Below are 22,261 nucleotides of genomic sequence, written 5' to 3'. Positions count from 1 at the left end.
GGAGATCAATCTATAATTTTCTTTGTTTTGGCTTTTCCTGGATCAGGTATCAGCACCATGGTGTTATAAAAGGACTCTATCTCTCAAGATAAACCCAGAAACTATATGTGAACACAATTAGAAAATATTTTTTCACACACATAAAGTCAGATAAAAACAATGGGAAAACCATCAATTGCTCACAGTGAGGTCAAGCTAATATAATAAAAAAAGGACAACTCTACCCAAATAAAATTACTTAGTGCTATATCATGAAACTACCAAAAATTTTAGAGTTAGGAAAAAAGTAACAAAATTTCATCTGGAGCAACAAATGGTTAAGAATTCATGGCAATTAATGGAAAAAAAATGCAAAGGAAGGTGATCTAGTTGTACCAAATTTAAAACAATATTATAAAGCAGCAGTCTTCAAAATTGCCCAGTACTGGTTAAGTAGTAGAATAATGGAATAGGGGATTAGAGCAGGAAGAAACAATATAAATAACTGTTGTAATCAAACTTTGGGTTTATCAAACTCAATCTTATCTGTGGGATCTATGGAGAAGGGAGAAATTTAAGACCAAACAAAAAATAAGAGAACATTATAAATTTCAAAGTGGATTTTTTGACTATATTAAATTTAAAACCATTGCAGTCAAAATTAGAAGGTAAAAAGCTGGGAAACAATTTTCACAGCTAGAGTTTCTGATAAAGTTCTCATTTCTACAATATATAGATAACTGAATCAAATTTATAAGATTACAAGTCATTCCCCATCTGGTATAAGGATATGAACAGGTAATTTTCAGAAAAAGAAATTAAAACTATTTATAGTTATATAAAAAAGTTCCAAATAATTGATTAGCAAAATACAAATTAAAACCACTATAAATTACCACTTCACAACTACCAGATTAGCTAAGATGTCAAAAAAAAAGAGGAAGATGATCAATGTTGGAGAGGATGTGGGAAAAATGGAACATTAATATGCTGTTGCTGAAGTTGTGAACTGATCCAATAATTCTAGAGAGCAATCTGGAACTATGCCCAAAGTGCAAAAAAATTGTGCAAACCTTTTGAACCAGCAATGCCAGTTGAAATAACCTAAAGAAAATCATTAAAAAAGGGACAATCTCACATGTTCAAAAATGTAGCAATTCTTTTTGTAATGGCAAAGAATTGGAAATTGAGGGGAATGACTGAACAAGTTATGGTATATGAATGTTACAGAGTACTTATTGTTCTATTAAGAAATCATGAGTGGTATAGTTGGAAAAACAAAATATTTATATTAAAAAAATCATGAGCCACTTGACTTCAGAGGAGCATGGTAAGACTTAAATGAACTGATGCTGAATGAAGTGAGCAGAACTAGAACATTATACACATTAACAGCAACATGGGGGTGATGATCAACTATGATAGATACAGTTCTTCTCAGTACTTCAAAGATCAAGGACAACCCTGAGACCCTGGCTATGGACAATGCCATCCACACCCAGAGGAAAAAACTAGGGAGTCTGAACATGGAGCAAAGCATACTATGCTCACTTTTTTTTTTTTTTTATTAATAAGGCAATAGAGCTAAGTGACTTGCCCATGGCCAATAAGTTATAGGTCCTCCTGACTTCAGGGCTGGTGCTCTATCCACTGAGTTACCTAGCTGCTCCCCATGTTCATTTTTAAAAAATTTTTGAGTTTTTTTCTTTCCCCTTAGTTCTAATTCCTCATTCACAACATGACTACTTAATGTAAATATATTTAACAGGAATGTTTAAACATGGGAGGGTGGCAGAAAAATGTGTAACTCATTACTTTGCAAATGGATGAATGTTAAAAAAACTACCATTGCATGTAATTGGAAAATTAAAATTTCAATGAAAAAAGCATATAGAAATTCAACATTTCATGTTGTCTTGCTTGTGACTTCCCCCCTTCTCTGCATTTTTAAATGTGTGAATGATCCTTTGTTCCTTTTTTTTTCCATCAGCATCACAGACTCCTCTTTTCTTTTTCAAAAATCTGTAACAAATCAGTATGTTCAAATACATGTTGGCCATGTCCAAAAATGTCTCAAATCTGTTTCTCAAGTCCACTGCTTCTGTCAAATGGAGGACTTTATTTTTTATTCATCCCTGGATTTTCCTACTGTAGTAGACTCTTAGAAAATGTTTGCTGAATAGAAAAAGCAATAGCAATGGATAGAAGTTGGAAAATACAGAGCAAAAAAAAGACAATTTTGGGGCACTGGAGGCCTGTATTTTACTTCCTTCAAAGTCTCTACTTTGCTCCTTTCTGAGACTATAAAATTATCTGTGCAGGAGGTTGATAATTTCTATTACTGCTCCTACCTAAGACTACCTGATGCTTTGTATACTTTGACTTTAATTTTTGGACTAAATAAGCAATGATAGAAGTACATTGGAAACATGTCAAGAAATTTGGTTTCTAATCTTAACTGTTAGCTTCAGTTTCTTCAACTGGAAAATGAACTGGAAAAGGAAAGTACAAAATACTCCAGTATCTTTTACAAGAAAAGCGCAGTAGGGATACAAAGAATCATATAGGTCTGCAATGACAGAACAACTATTTAACTTTCCTAATTAATTATATTACCTTGAATAAGTTATTTAGTTCCTTTTTCTGGACCTGTTTCCTTATCTTAAAGTAAAATAATTGGAATCAACATTTATATGGTTTTCTCTAGATTTAAAATTCTATTGCCATTTTCTTTTTTAAAAATCCATCCTAATAATTACTTTAATAATGACTTCTCCATCAAGTATGATAGCCATATCAACACAGTGGCAAATACTAAAGAAAAGTATTAAGATTCAGGCAAGCTCTATCTTCTTGAGGAACTTTCCCCTAAGTATCCCAATTCATGCTGATTAATGATTATACCTATGGTGTCATTATACAACTTATTAACTATTATCCTATTATTTCCTCTACCTAACAATAGCACTTTATTAAAGCAGTGTGATATTTTCATGTGATCTCATTGATTTGTAAATTTACTCTGGGACTTTTCCTCATAGGTGATTCTTGTCCATGTCCCTCCATAAATCTGTCAGGTTTGCCCAATAACCCTGAAAATCTTATGTTTTCCTTTTTTTTTCTTCAGAAATTCATTAATCTTCTAGTGAAGCATTTGGGATCTGTCCCTATTATTTCTTGCTCTGTGACACTGCAGCAGTATAAAACTCCTACTATGCATTTAGTTTTTGTTCAATAATTGTGTATCTTGAGATCTCATCATTTTTAATAATGAAAACACCCCTTAAATGAGGCTATTTAAAAATTTTTCTTTTTAGTGAAAACAGAATTGTGAAACTACTTAAATTTTAAAGAAAAGAAAAAAATTGGAAGCACTTCCCGGCAAATTCAGAAATCATCTAAATACCTTATTCAATGCAATTAGTTTATATTGTCTTGATATATTGATCAATTTTTTTGAATATTACTTCTAGACTAAAAGGTCCTTGTAGACAGAATTATATTTCTTTTGTATCTCAGGGTACCAAGCATGCATTCTATTAAATGCTTATTTGCTTATATGGGACAAAGACTTTGTGAACCCAATCAAAAATTATCTATTGTGAAATTAGGACAGTCAGGGTATTAAGATCTACCATTTAAATAGCTGTTTAGGTGTGCAAAGTGCTTTGGTACAACTTTGGATGTAGATGTCTGGACTGGGCAGTCCAAAAAAACCCCTTGACCACAGTTTAGCTAAAATGGATTTTCTACATTTATTCTATTCCTCTTTAATACTCCAGCACTAATATTCAAATGTTACATTGATTTTATCACTTTTAATAATGAAATGTAAAGTGAGCAAAATGACAGATTGAGCCCTGGAGAACTGAATTTCACATTAAATTTGAGGAATAATGGGGGTGAATTGCTTAAAGGGAAGTTGAAGTCAACTCTCTCTAGTTTGCTCCTTTGAGACAGGAAAATACCCATGGCAGGGAATTATTTTCTATTCCCAGTTAAAACTACTTGGTGCTTTGTACATTTTGAGCACTCAGTTCAGTCTTCTGGCAGTGTGTGGGTATGATTAAAAGGTACTTCTGAAACATGAAAACGGAGTTCCTTTTCTCTAATCTACACTCTCTCCGTCAATTGGTCACTCAGCGGCAAAGGTTTTACTTATCATTTCCAGGCAGGTGATTCCAAGATCTGCCTATCTCCAGTTTCTCTCTGGAGCTTCCCATCACTGATGGGGTGTTCTGGAAACATCTCAAACTCCGTACCTTGATGAAACTTTTTCTATTTTCTGTTTAAGGCAATATTAATCATACGGGATCCCTGCAGCCTGGGATAACTTACAAAGTTTAGAGTTCAAGTCCTGCATCTAATACATAAATAATGGCCGTGTGACCCAGGAAAGCTCATCACTTCTCGGTATTCTGGGCAATTCCCTGGGCACAGAAACTGCCAGGAAGGTGCTAATCTGCATTGGTAGAGGGATGTCCCTCACCCGGGGGATTCCTCTCCCAACGCAGTGCCAAGGTCAGTCACTGTGTCGGGAAGTGAGTCCAGGGGCACCGGGGAGCTGGCGGCCCTGGCACGAGGAAAGGATACAGATGCCGGCCGCGGCTTCCGAGCGGCAGCGGCCCCGTTCCTCCGCCCCCTCCCCGCAGGCACTGCAGCCCGCGCCGCCGGGTGGCCCTCGCGGCTCGCCGGTGACGGCCTCGGCCTCCTGAGGGCAGGGGATGCCGGCCCAGGCCTCTGCGGCGGGGCCACGAGCCGGCAGCGAAAGCTCGGGCCGGGCCTCGCGGAGCCGCCGCGGGCCTGCGTGCGGGCGTTGGGCCTCGGCTGGGCAGCGGCTCCGTCCGCGGCGGGGCGCGGCGGCCCGGCGGAGTTTGGGGAGGGAGGCCGCGGGGGGAGGGGAAGCCACAGCCTAAGCCCCGCAAGGCCTAGCCGGCTGCGCCGGGCCCGAGCCCGGGGGCGGCTCCGAGGCGCCGGCGAGGCTCGCGGGCGGGAAGGCCCATCCGCGGGGAGCGGGAGCCGCCGACGCCGAAGACTAAAAAGCCGCCACCCCGGGGGGGGGGGGGGGGGGCGCGGCGTAGCTCACCCCTCCCCCACCTTGGCGGGCCGGAGAAGCCAAGCAGCGGCAGGTCGGCGCATGCGCGCCGGGCACAGTTGTAAGCGGACGGGCACGAAATTCAATATTCGCGGGAAGGCGCAAGCGCAGAAAGGGCGCGAGGTATCGGTGGGGGAAGGGCCGGGGAGGACCGTGGCCAAAGCGCACGCGTACGAGATTCCTGTGGCGGGAGGAGGTTGGCGCTGGTGGAAGGACGCCTGCGCACAAGCGTTGTGTGACGCAGGGGGGCGGAGCCTGGAGCTCTTCTGCGCGTGCGCAGAGCGTGCTCAAAGGGGTTTATCTAGGATGCGCAGGCGCTTAGCGGTCATTTCTTCGTAGCCACGCCGAAGTCAAGTATCGAGGTGAGCACCGGTCGGCTCTCGTCCAACCTCCGTCGCCCGCGGGAACGGCGCTTCTCTCAGGACCCCTCTCGGCCTGGTCCCCGTCGGCACTCTGGGGGGAGCGCGGCGCGTTGTGGGCCGCGGTTCGGGTCGGCCGGAGCTTGTCGGCGCCTCCGAGGCCTGCGGGCCGAGGCGACTCCATTGTGTGCGGAGCAGGAGGAGGCGGAGCGGAAGCAGCCGCCGCCATTTCCTCGGCCGCCCGCCCGCCGGAGAGGCTCGGCCGGCGCGGCCCCGGAGGCGCGGGCGGCCGGTTTGGGGGCGCGGCGGGGGGGGGGGGAGGGAGCGGGTGGTGCGGTGGGGGACGGGTTTGCCGGTTGTGGAGCCCCGCTCGGCGCGGGGGGCGCGAACGGCCCGGGAGCGCGGGCGGGGGCGAGGGGCGGGGCGAGGGCCTTGCCCGGGCGGCGGGGGGGAGGGAGCCGCTGCTCACCCCCGGCCCTCGCTCCGCAGCCGCCGCCGCTGACCGGACAAGATGATGCTGAGCACCGAAGGCGGGGAAGGCTTCGTGGTGAAGGTCCGGGGCTTGCCCTGGTCCTGTTCGGCCGATGAAGTCCAACGCTTCTTCTCGGGTAAGCGGGCGGGGGTGGGGCGGGGTTGTGAGGCGGGGAGAGAGCGCGCCTCTGGGCGGCGGCGGCGCGCGACCTCGCCTCCGCGTAGGCCTCGTGCCCGCGGCGGCGGCAGGTCGGCGGGCGGGGGAGGGGGAGGGCCGCGTGGTCCGGGGCCGCCGCGCGCTCCTGGCGGCCCCCTGGCGGGGGAGCGGCCGCTGCTGCAAGTCTCGCGCGGCTGCCTGGGGGGAGGGGGGTGGAAGTTGGTTTCGCTTTGCGTCATTACACAATGGAAATTGCGAAACGACCGCGGCTTGCTTACGGGAAGTGAAGGGGCCTACTTAGCTGAAGCCAAAGGCAATCTTTATGGTTCTTATTCTGCCGAAGTAGGGCTGCTTGGAAATGCGTCTGTTTTGCTTTGACAAGAATTGAATGTATCCTGATAAACATTTGACTGTCTCCTACATAAACAAAAGTGTCCGGGAAAAGAATGGTATGAATTTTTGTTTAGGATAGATGAAGACTACATTTTTTTCCATGGAAAGTAGCAATTTTAGTATATAAACGTGGGTTAGAGATGTTCATTAAGGGTAAAAAAGCATAACTTTAATTTTTGTTGAGGTAAATGGGGATTTGAAGGACTTTAACCAAAATTGAATACCAGCAAAACTGATTACGAGTCTATTTGAAGTTGGCAATGCTTCGTTGCTTGGTATTAGTAAAATGTTGGAGATGTATGGGAAGTTAAAGGATTTATAGCCCACTTACTGTTCAAATGAAGCTGTTGTGGAAAAATTGGAAACAAGCTGCTTTAGCAGTTTGAAAGGTAGGTCAAAAAATTTGAGACTGTACTGCTATTACAATGTGATGCTATAGTATTTTTGCTGCTTGATGGATGGTAAGTCAAGAATGTTTCACCTGGGTTCTGTATCTTGGTAAAGAGGAATTGACATTTTGTCCCCTCCCCCCCAGATAGTTTTAGAATAACTTGAGGCTCCTGGGTTGTTTGGCATGCATCCCCAAAGGTTAATTTTTTTTTGAGCTAAAGGACAGAGAATTTGAAGAATAACTTAAGGATTAAAAATCTCACTTGAAATTAAGGTTTAGAAAAGTAATTCTTTGGAATCTAATTTTGAAAATTTGCAAAAAACAATGTTTTTATGTAACCTAGTACTAAAATCTTATTAAAATTCCATTTTTACAAAGCCAGACAATCCCAAATGGTTAGCTCCATTAACTGTGAATTAACGATTGGTTTTTTTACAGAATGCAAAATTCAAAATGGGGCATCAGGCATTCGCTTCATCTATACCCGGGAAGGCAGACCAAGTGGAGAAGCATTTGTTGAACTTGAATCAGAAGATGAAGTCAAATTGGCACTGAAAAAAGACAGAGAAACTATGGGACACAGATATGTTGAAGGTTTGATTTATGTTGACATAGTGTTAAGTGTGTAGATTTTACCCCCCTTTCTGAATTTTAGGTAATTGACCGCATGGAAATGGTCATCTAAGTGAGTTTTTGGCAGCTCCTAGTTTTCTAAAAATAAGGAAATTTTATCGTTTCCAACATGCCGAAATTGACTAATTCTAAGCACCTCTTACAGTATTCAAGTCAAACAACGTTGAAATGGATTGGGTGTTGAAGCATACTGGTCCAAATAGTCCTGACACTGCCAATGATGGCTTTGTACGCCTTAGAGGACTCCCATTTGGCTGTAGCAAGGAAGAAATTGTTCAGTTTTTTTCAGGTATGTAGCAGTACTTGTCATTGGACAGTGCATTCTGGTTAGTTGAAGTAATTGGAGTGATTTAGATGTACTTTTTGGACAGGTTGAATTTAAACACTGAAATACTGTTAATGGTTTAGAAAGTTTAGGGACCTTCAAATAATTTAAGCCCATAAATTAGACTACCTTACTTAAAAACTGGAAAACAACTTGGATTCTAAATATCACTAAATTTTTAATTTTTTTTATACTTGGTGTTGTAGTTTAAAGTAGATATTTAGATGCTAGAGGATTGTCCTCAACAGCTTAACTTCTTTCTACACATTTGCTGTTCAGCATAGTACCTCAAGTTTATAAGGTAAGATGCACTTATCACCATGATTAGACTGATGTACTTTAATTTTAACTAACACTCTCCTGCTGTTATTCATTACTGTAAAATGACACTGCCGGTGTCATGGGACCAAAGTAAACTCCTATATGTTCTCTGGAGCAATACTATGGAGCCTCTTCCAAGGAAAACCTGATTATAGCCTGGTAATTGTAGGCTACTAGCATTGCAAGTTGCCTGTCTTAAGTAAGATTGCAGAGGAAAAATTTTCAGGTACTGTTTTAAATTCTTTACCAATTGCTGATTTTAAAAATGATGTCCCACTTTACTTAAGATAGGGAAATGCTCATCTGAGGTAATGTTTTGGGCCTAAACTAATTGAATGTCTAACACAATTCTGATGTGATTTGCATGAGTTATTGTTCACATTGAAAAGTATAATAGAAATGTTTTTAAGTATTTGAAAAATTTGGCTAGTTGCTAGAGCTGGAATTTCAATGTTAAAGATGAAGATTTTTTTTGTTGTTTAATAGCTAATAGAAGTATTAATTTCGAATCTTAAATAGCATATTTGGTAACAATATTTGAATCCTAGTCATTGTTTTGACTAATGTTCAAATATCTATTATTACAATGAAAATTTGAATGCCGTTTGTCATTTAATGTCATCTCATATCTTACTCCTAGGAAAGTGTTTTAAGTCTTTTTGTAATCTTGGAAATGTATCCACGAACTGGAAATTCCATCTTTGAAAATCTTTTAAGTGTTATTTTACAATTAGATTATAAAAATTGCATGATTGTCTTACATAGATCAGTTGTATTTCAAGTCAGGTTTTTTTGATCAGTTTGTGATCTTAGCAATGTTTTATTTCATCATTGTATGTGTTTGTACCTAAATATGCAAAAAATGTCTTTTGAAAACTGAAGTTCCGCTTAGTTATCTTTATATTTAATTTAAAGGAAGATGTTGGCAAAACTTGTTAGAATGTGAAACTTGATTAACTTATTATTGTCATTTTATCTTGTGTGATTCTCAGCAATGAGAATATGTTGAAAATATAAGACTCAATGTCAGTTTCTTAATACACCCCCCTATCAGCAAGTGAACTGTTTATTATTTGTTTGCCTCCTATATTTTTGTGCCACAGGGTGTTTTAAGAATAGTAAACTTATATGGAACTTCATGTCAGTGCATATTTATGAGTACTTAAAGTTTTAAAAGCATACCTTTCGCCTAAAATAATTTACAATTCTGGTGTATTTAAAGCTATAAGAAGAATCATTTCTGGGCTTGTGATGTTAATATTGCCCCCCTACTGGGGTTATTTGTCCTTGGGTTGAAGGGTTGGAAATCGTGCCAAATGGGATAACATTGCCGGTGGACTTCCAGGGGAGGAGTACGGGGGAGGCCTTCGTGCAGTTTGCTTCACAGGAAATAGCTGAAAAGGCTCTAAAGAAACACAAGGAAAGAATAGGGCACAGGTGGGGATGGATGGTTGGTTGGATACGTCACTTTTCTTATGGTAAATGATAATTAAATCCATATTCTCTCTGCTTGAAAGGAAATGTATCTATTTCCTAGTCCTAGTTAATAATTAAAAGAGTTAAAACTTAAGTTACTGTTGGATGCTAAAGTTACATGCTAAAACTTAACTGCCATATTTGTATAGACAAACATTTAAGGTTAAAATTGCTCCCAGTTATTAAGATGCATTTGCCATTTAAGGTTCTTAATTTCTATAAGCAACCATAAGTCCATGGAGTCGAGAGACTATGGCTTTAAAAAAAATTTAGTATAAACAATGGCTTTAGCTCAATATCTAGTAAATTAATATTACCATAAGAAAATGTGATAACTTTCTGAACTTGTTTTATAAAGTTGAAATGCCACAAACTTTCTTGCTGTATATAAACTTGCATTGTAATGTTAAGCATAGCTTTCAAGAAATTGTCACAAAAGGTTTTTATTCAATTTTGCTTGTGACTATTTTTCATTGAAGCATGCGCTTACCTATGCTGATTCTTACTAAGAAGCATAGGATATGTGGGGTATTTTACAGGCAAAGTAAATATGTAGCATTGAGCTGGAATGTTGGTGAAGGCTGACTTTTTAACTCAGTTGTTACACATTGCCAGTTAATTCAAATGTTGAAATGTTGAGTTGAGTGGAATTTATTCCCTCCTAAAACATTTTACTTTTATTTAAATACTCCTCTCCCACCCTTAAGGTTGGGCTACAGTAAAGTTATTTTTTTTTAATAAAAAAAGGAGGAGTTTTGACTTTTCCCCTGAAAATTGACATTTTTATAGTCCCAAGAGTAAAATCTGGTCATTGCCTATGCAAATGTAAAGAAATCTGGCTTTTAAAGTATTTTGTCAGTTTCATGGCTATGACTAGAATATTGTCTTGTGTAATTAATTATACCTGTGCATGAAATGAAAGACTCACTAGTTTTCTATATGAACGATGTTTTAGGTACATTGAAATCTTCAAGAGTAGCCGGGCAGAAGTTCGTACTCATTATGATCCTCCTCGAAAGCTAATGGCTATGCAGCGACCAGGTCCTTATGATAGGCCTGGGGCTGGCAGAGGCTATAACAGCATTGGTAGAGGAGCTGGGTTTGAAAGAATGAGACGAGGTGCCTATGGTGGAGGTATGTGTACCTAAGAAATAAGATAACAAATTTTTTTTAAAAAGCTTTCTGTTATGTAATGACTCTTCCCCATTAACCATTTCAGGTTATGGAGGCTATGATGACTATAATGGATATAATGATGGATATGGCTTTGGGTCGGATAGATTTGGAAGAGGTAAGGTAAGAATTGTGCTTCAAAACTGGAGGATACCTACACTTTTTTAAATCCAGACCTCAATTACTGTTTTTCAGGAATGTCTGATCATAGATATGGAGATGGTGGGTCCACTTTCCAGAGTACAACAGGCCACTGTGTGCACATGAGAGGATTACCTTACAGAGCTACTGAAAATGATATTTACAATGTAAGTTTCTCAAATTAACTTGAAAGATGGCTCTGAGTGTGTTGTGTCTTACATATATTATGTAAGGTCTTAAGAACTGAAGGATTTTTTTTTAAATAGAGCATAACCTGATTCTTTTTATGCCCAGTTTTTCTCACCACTCAACCCTGTTCGAGTACACATTGAAATTGGACCTGATGGCAGAGTGACCGGAGAAGCAGATGTTGAATTTGCTACTCATGAAGATGCTGTGGCAGCTATGTCAAAAGACAAAGCAAATATGCGTAAGTCTGTTTTGGACTTAGGTTATTCTAGGAAGTTTTTCATAACATGCACAATATTGCCTGTGAGAGCATGTGTGAGATTTTCTTTTCACATACTTTTGAATACTTTGGTTCACTTTGGTTCATGGGCTTGATTCAAATTGTATTTAGTTGAATAGAAGAGACTAACATTAGTTGATAGAAAACAGTTTATAAGACTGGTTAACTAGATTTAATATTAAAACAAATATTTTCCAATAAGTAATGAATGTTTCAACCCTTTTTTTTGTCATTTCAGAGCACAGATATGTAGAACTCTTCTTGAATTCTACAGCAGGAGCAAGCGGTGGTGCTTACGGTAGCCAAATGCTAGGAGGCATGGGTTTGTGTAAATATCACTTTAGTGTCTTTTTTTTAAGCTAACCTTGTATGCCTTTTCTCTCATTTCAGAACACAGATATGTAGAACTCTTCTTGAATTCTACAGCAGGAGCAAGCGGTGGTGCTTATGGTAGCCAAATGATGGGAGGCATGGGCTTGTGTAAATATCGCTAGTTTTTTTAAAAAACAAAACATTTATATCTTAAGTCAATTATTTAAGTTAAGTTCTATTTGTAGTTAGCTTACATTTAATTAAGTTTAGTGTAACCTTTAAGTCAGGTCCTTTTTGGAAGGCTATTCCTTCCATTTTCATGAGTTATAAAATTAATTGTATTGGTTTTTGAAATTCATAAGTTTAGATATCTGACTAGGTTATATTTTGCTTAATTTATATTTGGGGGAGGGCACATATTGTTAGTAACATTCCTTAGAGATATTTAGTCCTAATGTAACTAAAAAAAGGACCTGTCCAAAAAAATGCACAACAAAACCATAAAATGAAGTCAGTTGTGATTATGTGTTATAATATGATTGAGAAGTATGGTGTCCAAGTTATACCTGAAGTTGAAGGATGTCATTTCATTATTTATATCCATTAAAACCAGTGTAAAAATATGTAGTTAAAATTAAAAAGCAGCTTTGTAATAATGCCTCTACTTTATTGAATCCTGTGGATTTATTCTTGCTGATAGTCATATGCTATTAGCTTACACAGTGCATACTGTGGAGGAATAAAATGCTGTTTAAAAAATAGCTTGAAAGATTGAAAATCCTACCTAGAACAGGGTTGGTTATAGGACATGAGGTCAACTCTGGAAGACAATGTAGATTTAGAAGTGCAAGCCAGGTACCACCAGGTACCACATGGCCTTGGAAACAAGAACCTAATGTTTTCTTAACTTAACAGCAAACCAGTCCAGTTACGGTGGTCCAGCTAGCCAGCAGCTGAGTGGGGGTTACGGAGGAGGCTACGGTGGTCAAAGCAGCATGAGCGGATATGGTAAGCATCTTTTAAATTTTGGTTCAAATTATTTTAGTCTGGCATGTTTATAGGTGGGAGAGGGAATATGTAGGTTTCTTTTTTGAAATTGGGCCTTAGATGATAGAGGTTTTATTTTTGGGAGTGGAGGTGTGGGGCATGGGGAGAAGAGGGTTTGGGAGGAAAATATGGTGAGCATAATAGATTTATTATACTAAGCTTTGAGAAATGAGTTTGGGGGGGGGAAGTGTTTCATAAATGAATGGCACCTAGAAGTAAATAATTGTAATTCTTGCTGTGGTTGAGCCAGAAAGTGTATCTGCCTCCTAATTTAATTTAAAATGTGCCTTTTGTGGGTTTTTTTTTTGTTTTTAAAAGTAAATTGAATATTTTGTATGGGATAAATAGCAGAATGGTGGTTGGGTTCAGATCATGTTTTTAGAGTTTAAACTAGGATTGGTTTTGGTTTATTTTCAATTGGTCTAAAGAATGGTGATTTGTATAGTCTTACCCTAAAAATCCTTTTGCAGACCAAGTTTTACAGGAAAACTCGAGTGATTTTCAATCAAACATTGCATAGGTAAATATTTTCTCAAGAAATCTAATTTAAATTCCCACTAGGAAATTTTTTTTTTTATCTGTTGTAATAACACCTTTAGCAGTCAGTGGCTCTGACTTTTTTAACTCCATGGAGGCTGCCATTTTGGGCACAGTGAGTTGCCATTAGTCCAACATTGTAGTCTCAATTCTTGCCCACCATGAATAGGAAAAGCCAAGAGACTTCCCCCTGTGCTCCCTATTCATAATGCCATTCAATTAACACATTGTGAATGTTTTATGTTAAATTTTTTAAATGCCTGTTTAGCTTTAAAATCATTGTGAAGTAATTTTGCAATTTTTGAAAAACACTAGTTTTCCTTTAAACTTAAATTTTCAATCCTTTTAAAGATCCACTAAAATGGTGGTAGCACAGGAGTATGGCAAGTTGGTACAGCAATGAAGGGGTTAACGGAGGCCTGTTTGGAGTAAGGGTCCCCCTATCCCAAACATGTTTCTCTCTCCACGTGAAACAGCAGCCATTGTGTGTACTGTGCACAAATTTTATCTATTTTTATAATACTATTTTCTCTGCTGGCATTTTGAAATGGGGATTAACTTTTCCACGTGTATCTCTTTGCAGGGAGCCAAGAAGCGTTGAACAGCAGCTACTACAGTAGTGGGAGCCGTGCATCTATGGGAGTGAACGGAATGGGAGGGATGTCTGGCATGTCCAGTATGAGTGGTGGATGGGGAATGTAATCCTGATCACTGACTCTTGGTCAACTTTTTTTAAAGAAAAAAACAAACAAAAAACGAAGTTTAACAGTTTTGCAATACAAGCTTGTGATTTATGCTTACTGTAAGTGAAATCAGGATTGTTTTAAAAACTTCAGGTTCAGTATTTTTGAACACAGAAAAACATTCATCTAGGATGTAATAACCAAGTTGAGTAAAGACTATAACTGTTAAACAATTTCAGCTTTTCTCAAGGTAGTTATGTTGTAGGAGTGTACTTAAGCAGTAAGCGTATTTAGGTTAAAGCAGTTTCAATTATGTTAAATGTTGCTCTTATACCACATTACATGGAACACTGTTTGAGATGCATGTTGGGAGACATGCTTTTTTGTAAAACAAATATAGGAGCTGTGTCTGCGATTCAAAAGTGAAACATTTGGCATGTTTGTTCTAGTTTATTTCGTTTACTATCCTGTAAGGCACGTACGTTTAAGCTTTTTTTTTTTTAAGTTAATGGGGACAATTTTGAGACGCAATACGGATACTCTAGGATTTGGTCTTGGTGTTTGTATTAAATTCTGAGGCCTTGATTTAAATCTTTCATTGTATTGTGATTTCCTTTTAGGTGTATTGCGCTAAGTGAAACTTGTTAAATAAAACTTCCTTTCAAAAACTGGAACACATTGTCCTTACTTTGAACAGTGTCTTTTTGGCACTGAATCTTGAGTGACTACTCAGTGCTAAATTTCTTCACCATTCTATTGAAATGACTGGCTTTTGTGGGTAATTAATAGTAATCCCTGTCAGTTCTGGTTCAAAAAGAGAGATGCATGCCTTCAGATACTAGTAGTCTTAAGTACTATAAAATGGCTTGTACTGCATCACCATGAGTATCTGGTACCTAGTATGTCTAGAGGAAAAAAATGTACAGGACTTGGGTGTCTAAATGTAATGAAGTAGACTTCTTGGCCTCTTCTGCAGAGGCACCCAAGATCGTGACCAATTAGTCAATAGGGCGGTTTCTGTCTTGGGGCAAAGGTAATTTGGGTTATGTGCTTGTGCTTTGAATCTTTATGTGATAGGTTCAAGTTTTCTAGAAGCAGTCTTTTTTAACTTTAGGGCAGATAATCATTACTATAAATAGGGACTTTATGACATGAACCATAGGAAAATTTTCTGAATTTGTAGTTCTATCTTTTGTAATTTTATGTGGAGGATGCTGTTTTGTATCTGATTTAGTAACTACTAACCCAAGTGTTTCTGAAATATGCTTTGAAAAGTAGTAACCACCTGAGAGCTGAATGTGTGTGCCAAGTCCTCAAGTGGGAGTGGAAATAAGTTATATCAAATAAGGTAAATGGCCTGAAACCCAGACCCATATCCAGACCTGTGGTTCTTCTGGCTTTAGTGGAAAATGTTTAATGTTAATCTAGATTGATTATAAAGTAAATCTCAGTAGTGGAATTTCTGTAGAATTGCACCTTAACTAATAAGTTTTTTTATCTGATCATGCTTTTGTTTTGTACATGGCATTCTGGCTGTTCAGTTTACTGTAGGCCTTGAGAAAATATTTCCATCCTTAAAAATAACCACTCACTTCATAACTTTACCCTCAAAAGAGGAGGAAGTTTTGGAGTCCATAAATTCCCAAGTAAAGAATAGATATCCCATGTCTTTGCCATTTGAATTATTTTTAGTCTTTATTTCTCAAGTATTTCATGACCTATGAGGAGATAATTGGCCTTGACAAATAGGTCTCTTATTCCTTTCTTAAAAGGTTGTCAGTTGTCTATTAGATTTTTTTCCTAAGTCCTAGATGATGATATGTGACCATATCCAAAGAGTGGTCACATTTCCAAAAGCTTAGGTCTGTCATGGCTCTTGGGAGTTCCTTAGTTTTCTCTTTATACCTTGTAATCCTCCACCTGTTTCCTTGTAGAATCCTTTGACTTTCCAAGGATCACAACTCTTGTGTTGTTTTAGGTTTTTCCTTTGTCCTTTGGCATCTTAACTCTTCAAATACTATAAACCACAATCTTGAAAACCCTCCAGTAAGGGGGAACTCAAATTGCAGCTTCTTCAGTTTTGGGACCAACTAAAACTTAACAAGGCAAGAAAGTCTTGGAACAATCTTTCTGCAGGGGGCTTAATAAGACTGAGTCCTCCCATTCCTCACCAACAGTACTTTCTAGGTAAAACATGCTTTTCTAAAAACAATTTTAGATTGGATTTAATTAGGAACTGATACTTACATAGTCATATCACTTCTCTTAATGTAGCTAAAAGACTTGCTTTTGATTTTATTCCTAGGGTGTCAATAGGTGAATTTCAAATTTATTTTACATGTCTGAATTGGAAATCCTGCCCTGAAAGTTTACCTGTATTTGTACCACTATACTCATATCAGACAAGCCAGCTCTTCTTATATACTAACCTCCCCCCCCATCTCTTGGCTTCTCTGGGTCTGTCTTCTTCATCCTTAAAGTTAAATGGCTGCTTTAAAATCTGAAGTCCCACCTTTGAAATGATTCCAAAAAATGGCACCAAATGTCACTGCTTTAGGGGATGTTTTTAGGACCTTAAAATATTTGACCACCCATATCATCCTCTACTTATATGGTGCCTTAAGTGCATGTAAACTTGACACTTGAAAGCCCACTTTGGTATTTTGCAAGGCAATTGGGCTTAAGTGGCCACACAGGTAAATTATCTCAGGTCCTCATGACTCCAGGGCTGGTGCTCTATCTTTGTGCCACCTAGCTTCCCTTAAAGCCTTCTCTCCACACAAGCAGGAGCTGCTTGGGGTTTCTGTCCCCTACATTCTAAATTTAACCCACTGAAGCTTTTATAACTCCCTTTTGAGATTATTTTGTAGATACGTTTTTTCCCCCTCTTGATTCTGAATAGTGTATAACAGTTTCATTTCTGAATATGCTCGACATTGGGGTTAAGTGATCTTTCTAAGGTCACAGGTAATTGCCATCTGAGGCTGGTTCTGAACTCCAGGGCCAGTGCTCTATCCACTGTACCACCTACCCATACCCCTTGATGTTTAATTGGCAAAGGTACTGAGGTATTTGCAGTTTTCATCAGCTCATAACAGATGAGAAAACTGAGGCAAATAGTTAAATGACCTGCCTAGTAGTCACTGCAGCAAGTCAACCCCTGACTACCTAACAATTCCTTGGTGTTAGCAAAAAAGAATTCCCTCCTTGTCTTTGCAACCCCCATCTTGGATAATTTCCCAGGAGTCAGTTCAAAACATTTTCTATAAGTTTGAAGAACTAGATACCGATACAGTGGTTAGATCAATGGCCTTGGGCAAGTCATTCCAGGGCCAACTCCAGTGGCCTTGAACCTAGTCACTGAAACCAGATGGTTCTGAAGGATTGAACCTAATGTCATGGTTTAATTAAAGAGTGAAGGATAAAATTTTTGAACACAGCTAAAAATATTCCACAGGTAGTCAGCTCCCTCCCAGAGTTCACTAAAGGATGAATGGGATCAATTGAGCATTTATATGCTGGTTTCTTGGAGGAAGAAAGGTATTGAACAAGTCAAAAGCTTTTATTGTATCTTATGGGCACAAGAGAAATTAATTTTCCTGAAGACACATGAATCAAAGTTTTCAAAGTGAAAAACAATTGTAAAACAACCATTCTACAACCACTACTCTTTAGAATGGTTGTTTTCCTAAAGGAGAGATGGTAAGAGTAAAGTATATGAAATATTATGAACTTTTTTCTCCTTTGATCTCATAAAACCCCCCTGAAAATTAGTAATATACAGATTGCATTAACAGTAGACATGAGCATCTGGTTACTGCCTTCCTTTGCCCTTTTCCAGAATTCTGATCATTTGACTGGTTCATCAGAAATGTTGCAGGGAGGCAGGAACTCATTTGCTCTGTAGATAGAGGGCTTCTGCATTCATGACTCCTAGGAAGAACTGGATGAATATCTCTGAAGGAGGAGGGTGTGGCAGGCATCACACACACGTACAGGCCTCGGGTAGGATGGCAGTGCCAGTTCATTGCTTGAACATGTGTTACAAAAGATGTGTCCACAGTTTCGACAGTGATGCTAGAGCATGGTTAATAAAAAAGGCATATATGGGCTTTATTATGTAAAGACATATGCTTTACACTTTCAAATATACTGCTACTACTTACTGCAAAGGAACAGGAACAGTTTGAAGTTGGGTTATTGCCCCTGTCTGGACTTTTGTCTGGATATTTATATTAATTACCCACAGGTTATTGCAATAAAAGTGAAGGCCCCCTTACTGAGCTGCTTCCCCTAATCAGGGCAAGGTGATAAAACGGGTACATGCAGTGGTCAAGGCTTAAGCCCTCTTACCTTCCTCCGAGAGATGGAGAACTCTTTTTCACACTGTTTGCAGTACGTTGCTTCATCATCTTTTAGCCAGGTGTGACCCTAAGGAGAAAGGAGCCCTAAGAATTAGGAATAGGAAATCAAATTAAGACTCAAAGGTTAGAAGTGTCAGTGACACATCTCAGCATTAATAGCTCATCCTATAGCAGGTAAGAGGGGTTTAAATAGGAAATTCCCCAGAAATTTGAAGCTTCTCTTGAGTTCAAATTTTTAGAAATCATTTCCTCACATCTTTCTCCTTTCCAGTCCCACTACTGACACTCTTCTTGAGAATTGTATCATTTTTTTGCCTGGATTACTCTCACAATAAATCTCTGCTTCCATTTTATTCCCTTTGCAAAATATATCCTGCCCTCTATTGCCATAGTAACTTAAGTTCAAACTCCATGGCCTGGCTCCATACTATGGCTCCCACCCATCTACCTTTCTCATTTTTCTTCTATCACATACCTTTGCATTGCCAGTCATTCCTTCCAACATGCCTCCAATTTCCGCTTTTCTGTGCCCTCTACCTGGAATCCTCTTTGCAACTCATCAAAATTTTATCAGTAAAATTTTGAGATAAAATTTTGAGTTGCAAAATACAACTAAAATACTATGACTACTTTAATGCCTTTCCCCAAACGCTCTGACTCATTTGAAGACAAGGGGACAACTGGCACACCAGGTTTGCCTAAAATAACACCTCCTGAGTACCTTGAGGGCCTTATTGACTTCTTTGATATCTTCCATCTTCAATTTTGATCTGCAAAGAAAATGGCAATAAGGACAGTTCTGAAAAAGCATCAATGATCATGTTTACTAAAATACAGAAAAAAGGTTTTTGTGAAAATAAAATATTTTGGCATTATTTCCCTCATTGTGGGGAGGGCAGATTCCACCATTTTCCTATTATCTATTAATATAGAAATTATTTCTATTCCTACTTGGTTAGGTAGATTAGTCTGAACACTTAAGACTATACATCTTCCAAGTTTTAAGGGGACAGAATGTGTACATACTGAAAAGTCTGTGTCAGTGACAGCTTTGCAATCTCAAATATGAACTAAATGTTAAAAAACCCATACCATAATCTCATAAGAATGAGATCTAATAATTTATACTTTATGAGAAATAGGACATTTTGTCAATTTGACAATACCTATTTATAGTTATTTGTTTATTGCATGCTAGCCAAATCTGGCTGAAAAGCTCTAATCCTTTTAAATTGTTTTATGTAGTAGTGTTTAGGTTAGCTGCATATTTCTGGACCTTTTTCTGAGGTGGTCGGTCAAAAACTATTAACTGGTTGAAAAAAAAACACCATGTGATTGTCCTAGGTACACTTGTTTAAAGACTAAAAAACAGAAAAGAGAAGGGTATGGGTAAAAGGGATTAGAAAGGGGAATGGGAAAGACTGAGGTAAATATGAATGGGGGGGCTGGTGAATAGGATTTTTTTTTTTTGGAAGGCAATGGGGTTAAGTGATTTGTCCAAGGTTACACAGCTAGGTAATTAAGTATCTGAGGTCAAATTTGAACTCGAGTCATCCTGACTCCAGGGCTGGTGCTCTATCCACTGCACCACCTAGCTGCTCCCTGAATAGGTTTTTAGTGCTTAAAATGGTTTTCCATCTAAGTTGAAAATTCCATTTGTCCTAACTGTTAAACTTGGGAACTTACTGGCTAAGGTGCAATCCCATTTCCTGTAGTGCTTGTTCCTGTTCTTCACAAATCTTTTGTAATTCTTCTTTCTTCTCATATAGTTTTTGAAGTTCCTATAAATAACAAACCAAGTATTTTATAAACAAGGCTATTTTTCCAAGGATAATTGCAACAGCACTACTCTCCTAATTTACAACCAGGGCCACCTACTGTTCTGCTGCAAAAAATGGGTTTATCCAAAAAAGTAAGCTGTTTAGAAATGAGAAAGTAATCTTCTACAGATAAAAAGCAGTCAAGCTTGCTCGTAAACTATACCTCAGCATGGAATGCTGCTGTGCCCAAGAAATGATGCAGATAACTTCAGAAAAATTTAAGAGTTGAGGCAAAGTGAAGTGAGAACTAGAATACCATACAGTAATATTGTGATGATAATCCACTATGGAAGACTTAACCACTCTGATGAATAGTGATCCATGAAAGTTTCAAAGGAATTTATAAAAATGAACTGATACAATCTGACTTGAGACTGAAGCATATTTTTTCACTTTATGACATAGCTAATATGAAAATTTGTTTTGCCTAACTTCATAAAGGGTATATATCTTTTGTCTTCTCAATAGGTGGTAGGAGAGAATTTGGAAATGAAAATCAAAATAGAAATACCCCCAAAACCAAAACAGCTATATCCCCATCTTACTGTAGCTCTGCTTTATATCAAGTCCTCAAATAGTAATTCTAAATGTAAAAATAGTGGATTTTTACATTTTTATTTTTTGAAATCACTTTTTAGAAAAATAATTTTAAAAATCAAAATATAAACATTTGGATTTTGTTTACTAGGAAATACAAGATTCATAACTTTTTTTGATGGAAGCAGGCTATTTGTGAATGGATCCTCAATTAGCTGGTTCCTTATGAAAGAATCGTCATTTTAAGACCTATTTATGGCACTAGGAGCTATGCTACAGATGTTCCAAACAATATCTGAGACTAATTATTTACAAGTTACTGTGGGATATAGAGAAATGAAAATGTAGTTAACGGGATGGTGAAAATTCTGAATTTAGAAATATGAAAATTTCAACAAGGGTTTTATTCTAATATTGGGAAAGGAAGTGGACTTGTACAAAGTGATAACTCATGTGACCTTTCTAAGCTAATGGTTTGGATTGCCTACTTGCAATTTTTCCTCTGGGCTAGTTTGACCCTGAATTTAGCTAAACAAAAATTAGGAGGCCCTTATATTGTAATTAAATAAGAAAGCCATGGTTTCTAAATGAACCTAAGAGAAAGAAAGGGTTCCTCCTTTCAATCACACTTGAGTAGGGTAGATGCCAGAGAGGAATTTATCCAGAGAAACAGATTGTTTTAAGAGAATATGACCTCAGTTCTGCTTCTTCATTTCTGACTTGTCCTCTGGAAACCAGGACAAGCTCAACCTATCCCCTGCATGAACTAGTTCCAAGGCAGTTATGAATCTAAATTAGGATACAATCCCCTCTGATCCCTGAAAAAGCCAATTACTATGGAATTCCAACCAGAGGTTTGAACCTACTCCAGAAGGAAATTGGGAATTTCAATTGAAATCTGACCTTAGTCCTTCGGGACGACTACAGAAGTCCCCTGAGCAGTTCTTACGTGAATAAGGGCAGAGGTTAGTTCAGAATCACTTAAGATAGATGATCTTTTCTGGGATCATAAAGTATAATGGACCTTGTTGGGACTATTGTTATCCTAGATCTGTGAAGGCCTTGGTTGTTATCTGCCCAAATATATTTGCCATTCTGTTTGCTAGTAAGAGGTACAGCAATACTAAAGATCCTCCTGAAGTCCTGCTACTCCTTTTCTGTTCAACTAAACCATACTTCAAAGATTCTGAAGAAATCTTTAATCATTCCATTTATGCAAAGGAACAGACTTCAGATGGCTTTTAAGATTCAGGAGGACAAGCACAAACTCCCAACATTCCACACAATGTCCAATTTACCTTTTTTAACCCTTCTACCTGGTGCAGCTCAGTTTTGAGCAGAGAGGCAGTATCTTTCTCTTGTTGTAACTCTTTCTGAAGAGCTTGCCTTTGCTCTTTTTCTGACTTCAGCTCTCTCTCGAGACTTGAGCTGTTTTTAAAAAGGAAGGTTTTAATTGGAATTTGTTATATCATGGAATACAATTCAAACCTTGGATTAGAGCAAGTCAAATGGAAAATCACTTTAAGTTCATTTCTTGAGGTTCTAATCATTCCACTTTCACCCCAAACATGTAGCTTT

At 38.7% G+C, this 22,261-nt stretch overlaps 2 protein-coding genes across 10 annotated transcripts in view; one reads left to right on the top strand and one right to left on the bottom strand.

Annotated features, from left to right (window-relative positions):
* The first annotated feature begins 5,116 nt into the window (after nucleotides 1-5,116).
* On the top strand, nucleotides 5,117-19,619 carry LOC141506129 (heterogeneous nuclear ribonucleoprotein H). Of its 6 annotated transcripts, none has more exons than XM_074212600.1 (14): nucleotides 5,117-5,135; nucleotides 5,414-5,436; nucleotides 5,923-6,041; nucleotides 7,284-7,439; nucleotides 7,624-7,767; nucleotides 9,423-9,561; nucleotides 10,556-10,734; nucleotides 10,820-10,891; nucleotides 10,948-11,081; nucleotides 11,209-11,344; nucleotides 11,622-11,681; nucleotides 11,774-11,833; nucleotides 12,611-12,703; nucleotides 13,863-19,619. In XM_074212600.1, the coding sequence occupies exons 3-14, from the start codon at nucleotides 5,945-5,947 to the stop codon at nucleotides 13,979-13,981; spliced, it is 1,389 nt and encodes a 462-aa protein (XP_074068701.1). In that variant the 5' UTR covers nucleotides 5,117-5,135; nucleotides 5,414-5,436; nucleotides 5,923-5,944; the 3' UTR covers nucleotides 13,982-19,619. The 6 variants fall into 6 exon arrangements, with proteins under 6 accessions (XP_074068701.1, XP_074068702.1, XP_074068704.1 ...); XM_074212603.1 differs by lacking the exon at nucleotides 5,117-5,135 and adding an exon at nucleotides 13,213-13,262 and having other exon boundaries at nucleotides 5,408-5,436; nucleotides 13,863-14,045; XM_074212602.1 differs by lacking the exon at nucleotides 5,117-5,135 and adding an exon at nucleotides 13,213-13,262 and having other exon boundaries at nucleotides 5,408-5,436; nucleotides 11,774-11,863; nucleotides 13,863-14,045.
* Nucleotides 14,412-22,261, bottom strand: part of RUFY1 (RUN and FYVE domain containing 1) — a 25,134-nt gene continuing 17,284 nt past the window's right edge. For all 4 annotated transcript variants that reach the window (XM_074212596.1, XM_074212595.1, XM_074212597.1 and 1 more), the window contains 5 exons: nucleotides 21,982-22,111; nucleotides 20,013-20,107; nucleotides 19,048-19,096; nucleotides 18,316-18,393; nucleotides 14,412-18,039 (listed from right to left, as the gene is read on the bottom strand). In XM_074212596.1, coding sequence (XP_074068697.1) covers nucleotides 17,896-18,039; nucleotides 18,316-18,393; nucleotides 19,048-19,096; nucleotides 20,013-20,107; nucleotides 21,982-22,111 — 496 coding nt within the window. In that variant the 3' untranslated portion in view covers nucleotides 14,412-17,895. The remainder of the gene's footprint in view (nucleotides 18,040-18,315; nucleotides 18,394-19,047; nucleotides 19,097-20,012; nucleotides 20,108-21,981; nucleotides 22,112-22,261) is intronic.

The sequence above is a fragment of the Macrotis lagotis genome, chromosome 1 (genome assembly GCF_037893015.1).
Source record: "Macrotis lagotis isolate mMagLag1 chromosome 1, bilby.v1.9.chrom.fasta, whole genome shotgun sequence".
NCBI classification, from domain to species: domain Eukaryota; kingdom Metazoa; phylum Chordata; class Mammalia; order Peramelemorphia; family Peramelidae; genus Macrotis; species Macrotis lagotis.
Note: the sequence above shows the minus strand (reverse complement) of the source record. Positions and strands in the feature narration are given on the sequence as shown.

What these genes read in the sequence shown, in the direction of transcription:
- LOC141506129 (XM_074212599.1), top strand. Translation starts at nt 5,945, where the DNA reads ATGATGCTGAGCACCGAAGGCGGGGAAGGCTTCGTGGTGAAGGTCCGG. An exon ending in GTCGGATAGATTTGGAAGAG is followed by an intron (nt 10,892 to 10,947) that starts GTAAGGTAAGAA and finishes TTTTAAATCCAG; the next exon opens with ACCTCAATTACTGTTTTTCA. An exon ending in GATGGGAGGCATGGGCTTGT is followed by an intron (nt 11,864 to 12,610) that starts GTAAATATCGCT and finishes TTAACTTAACAG; the next exon opens with CAAACCAGTCCAGTTACGGT.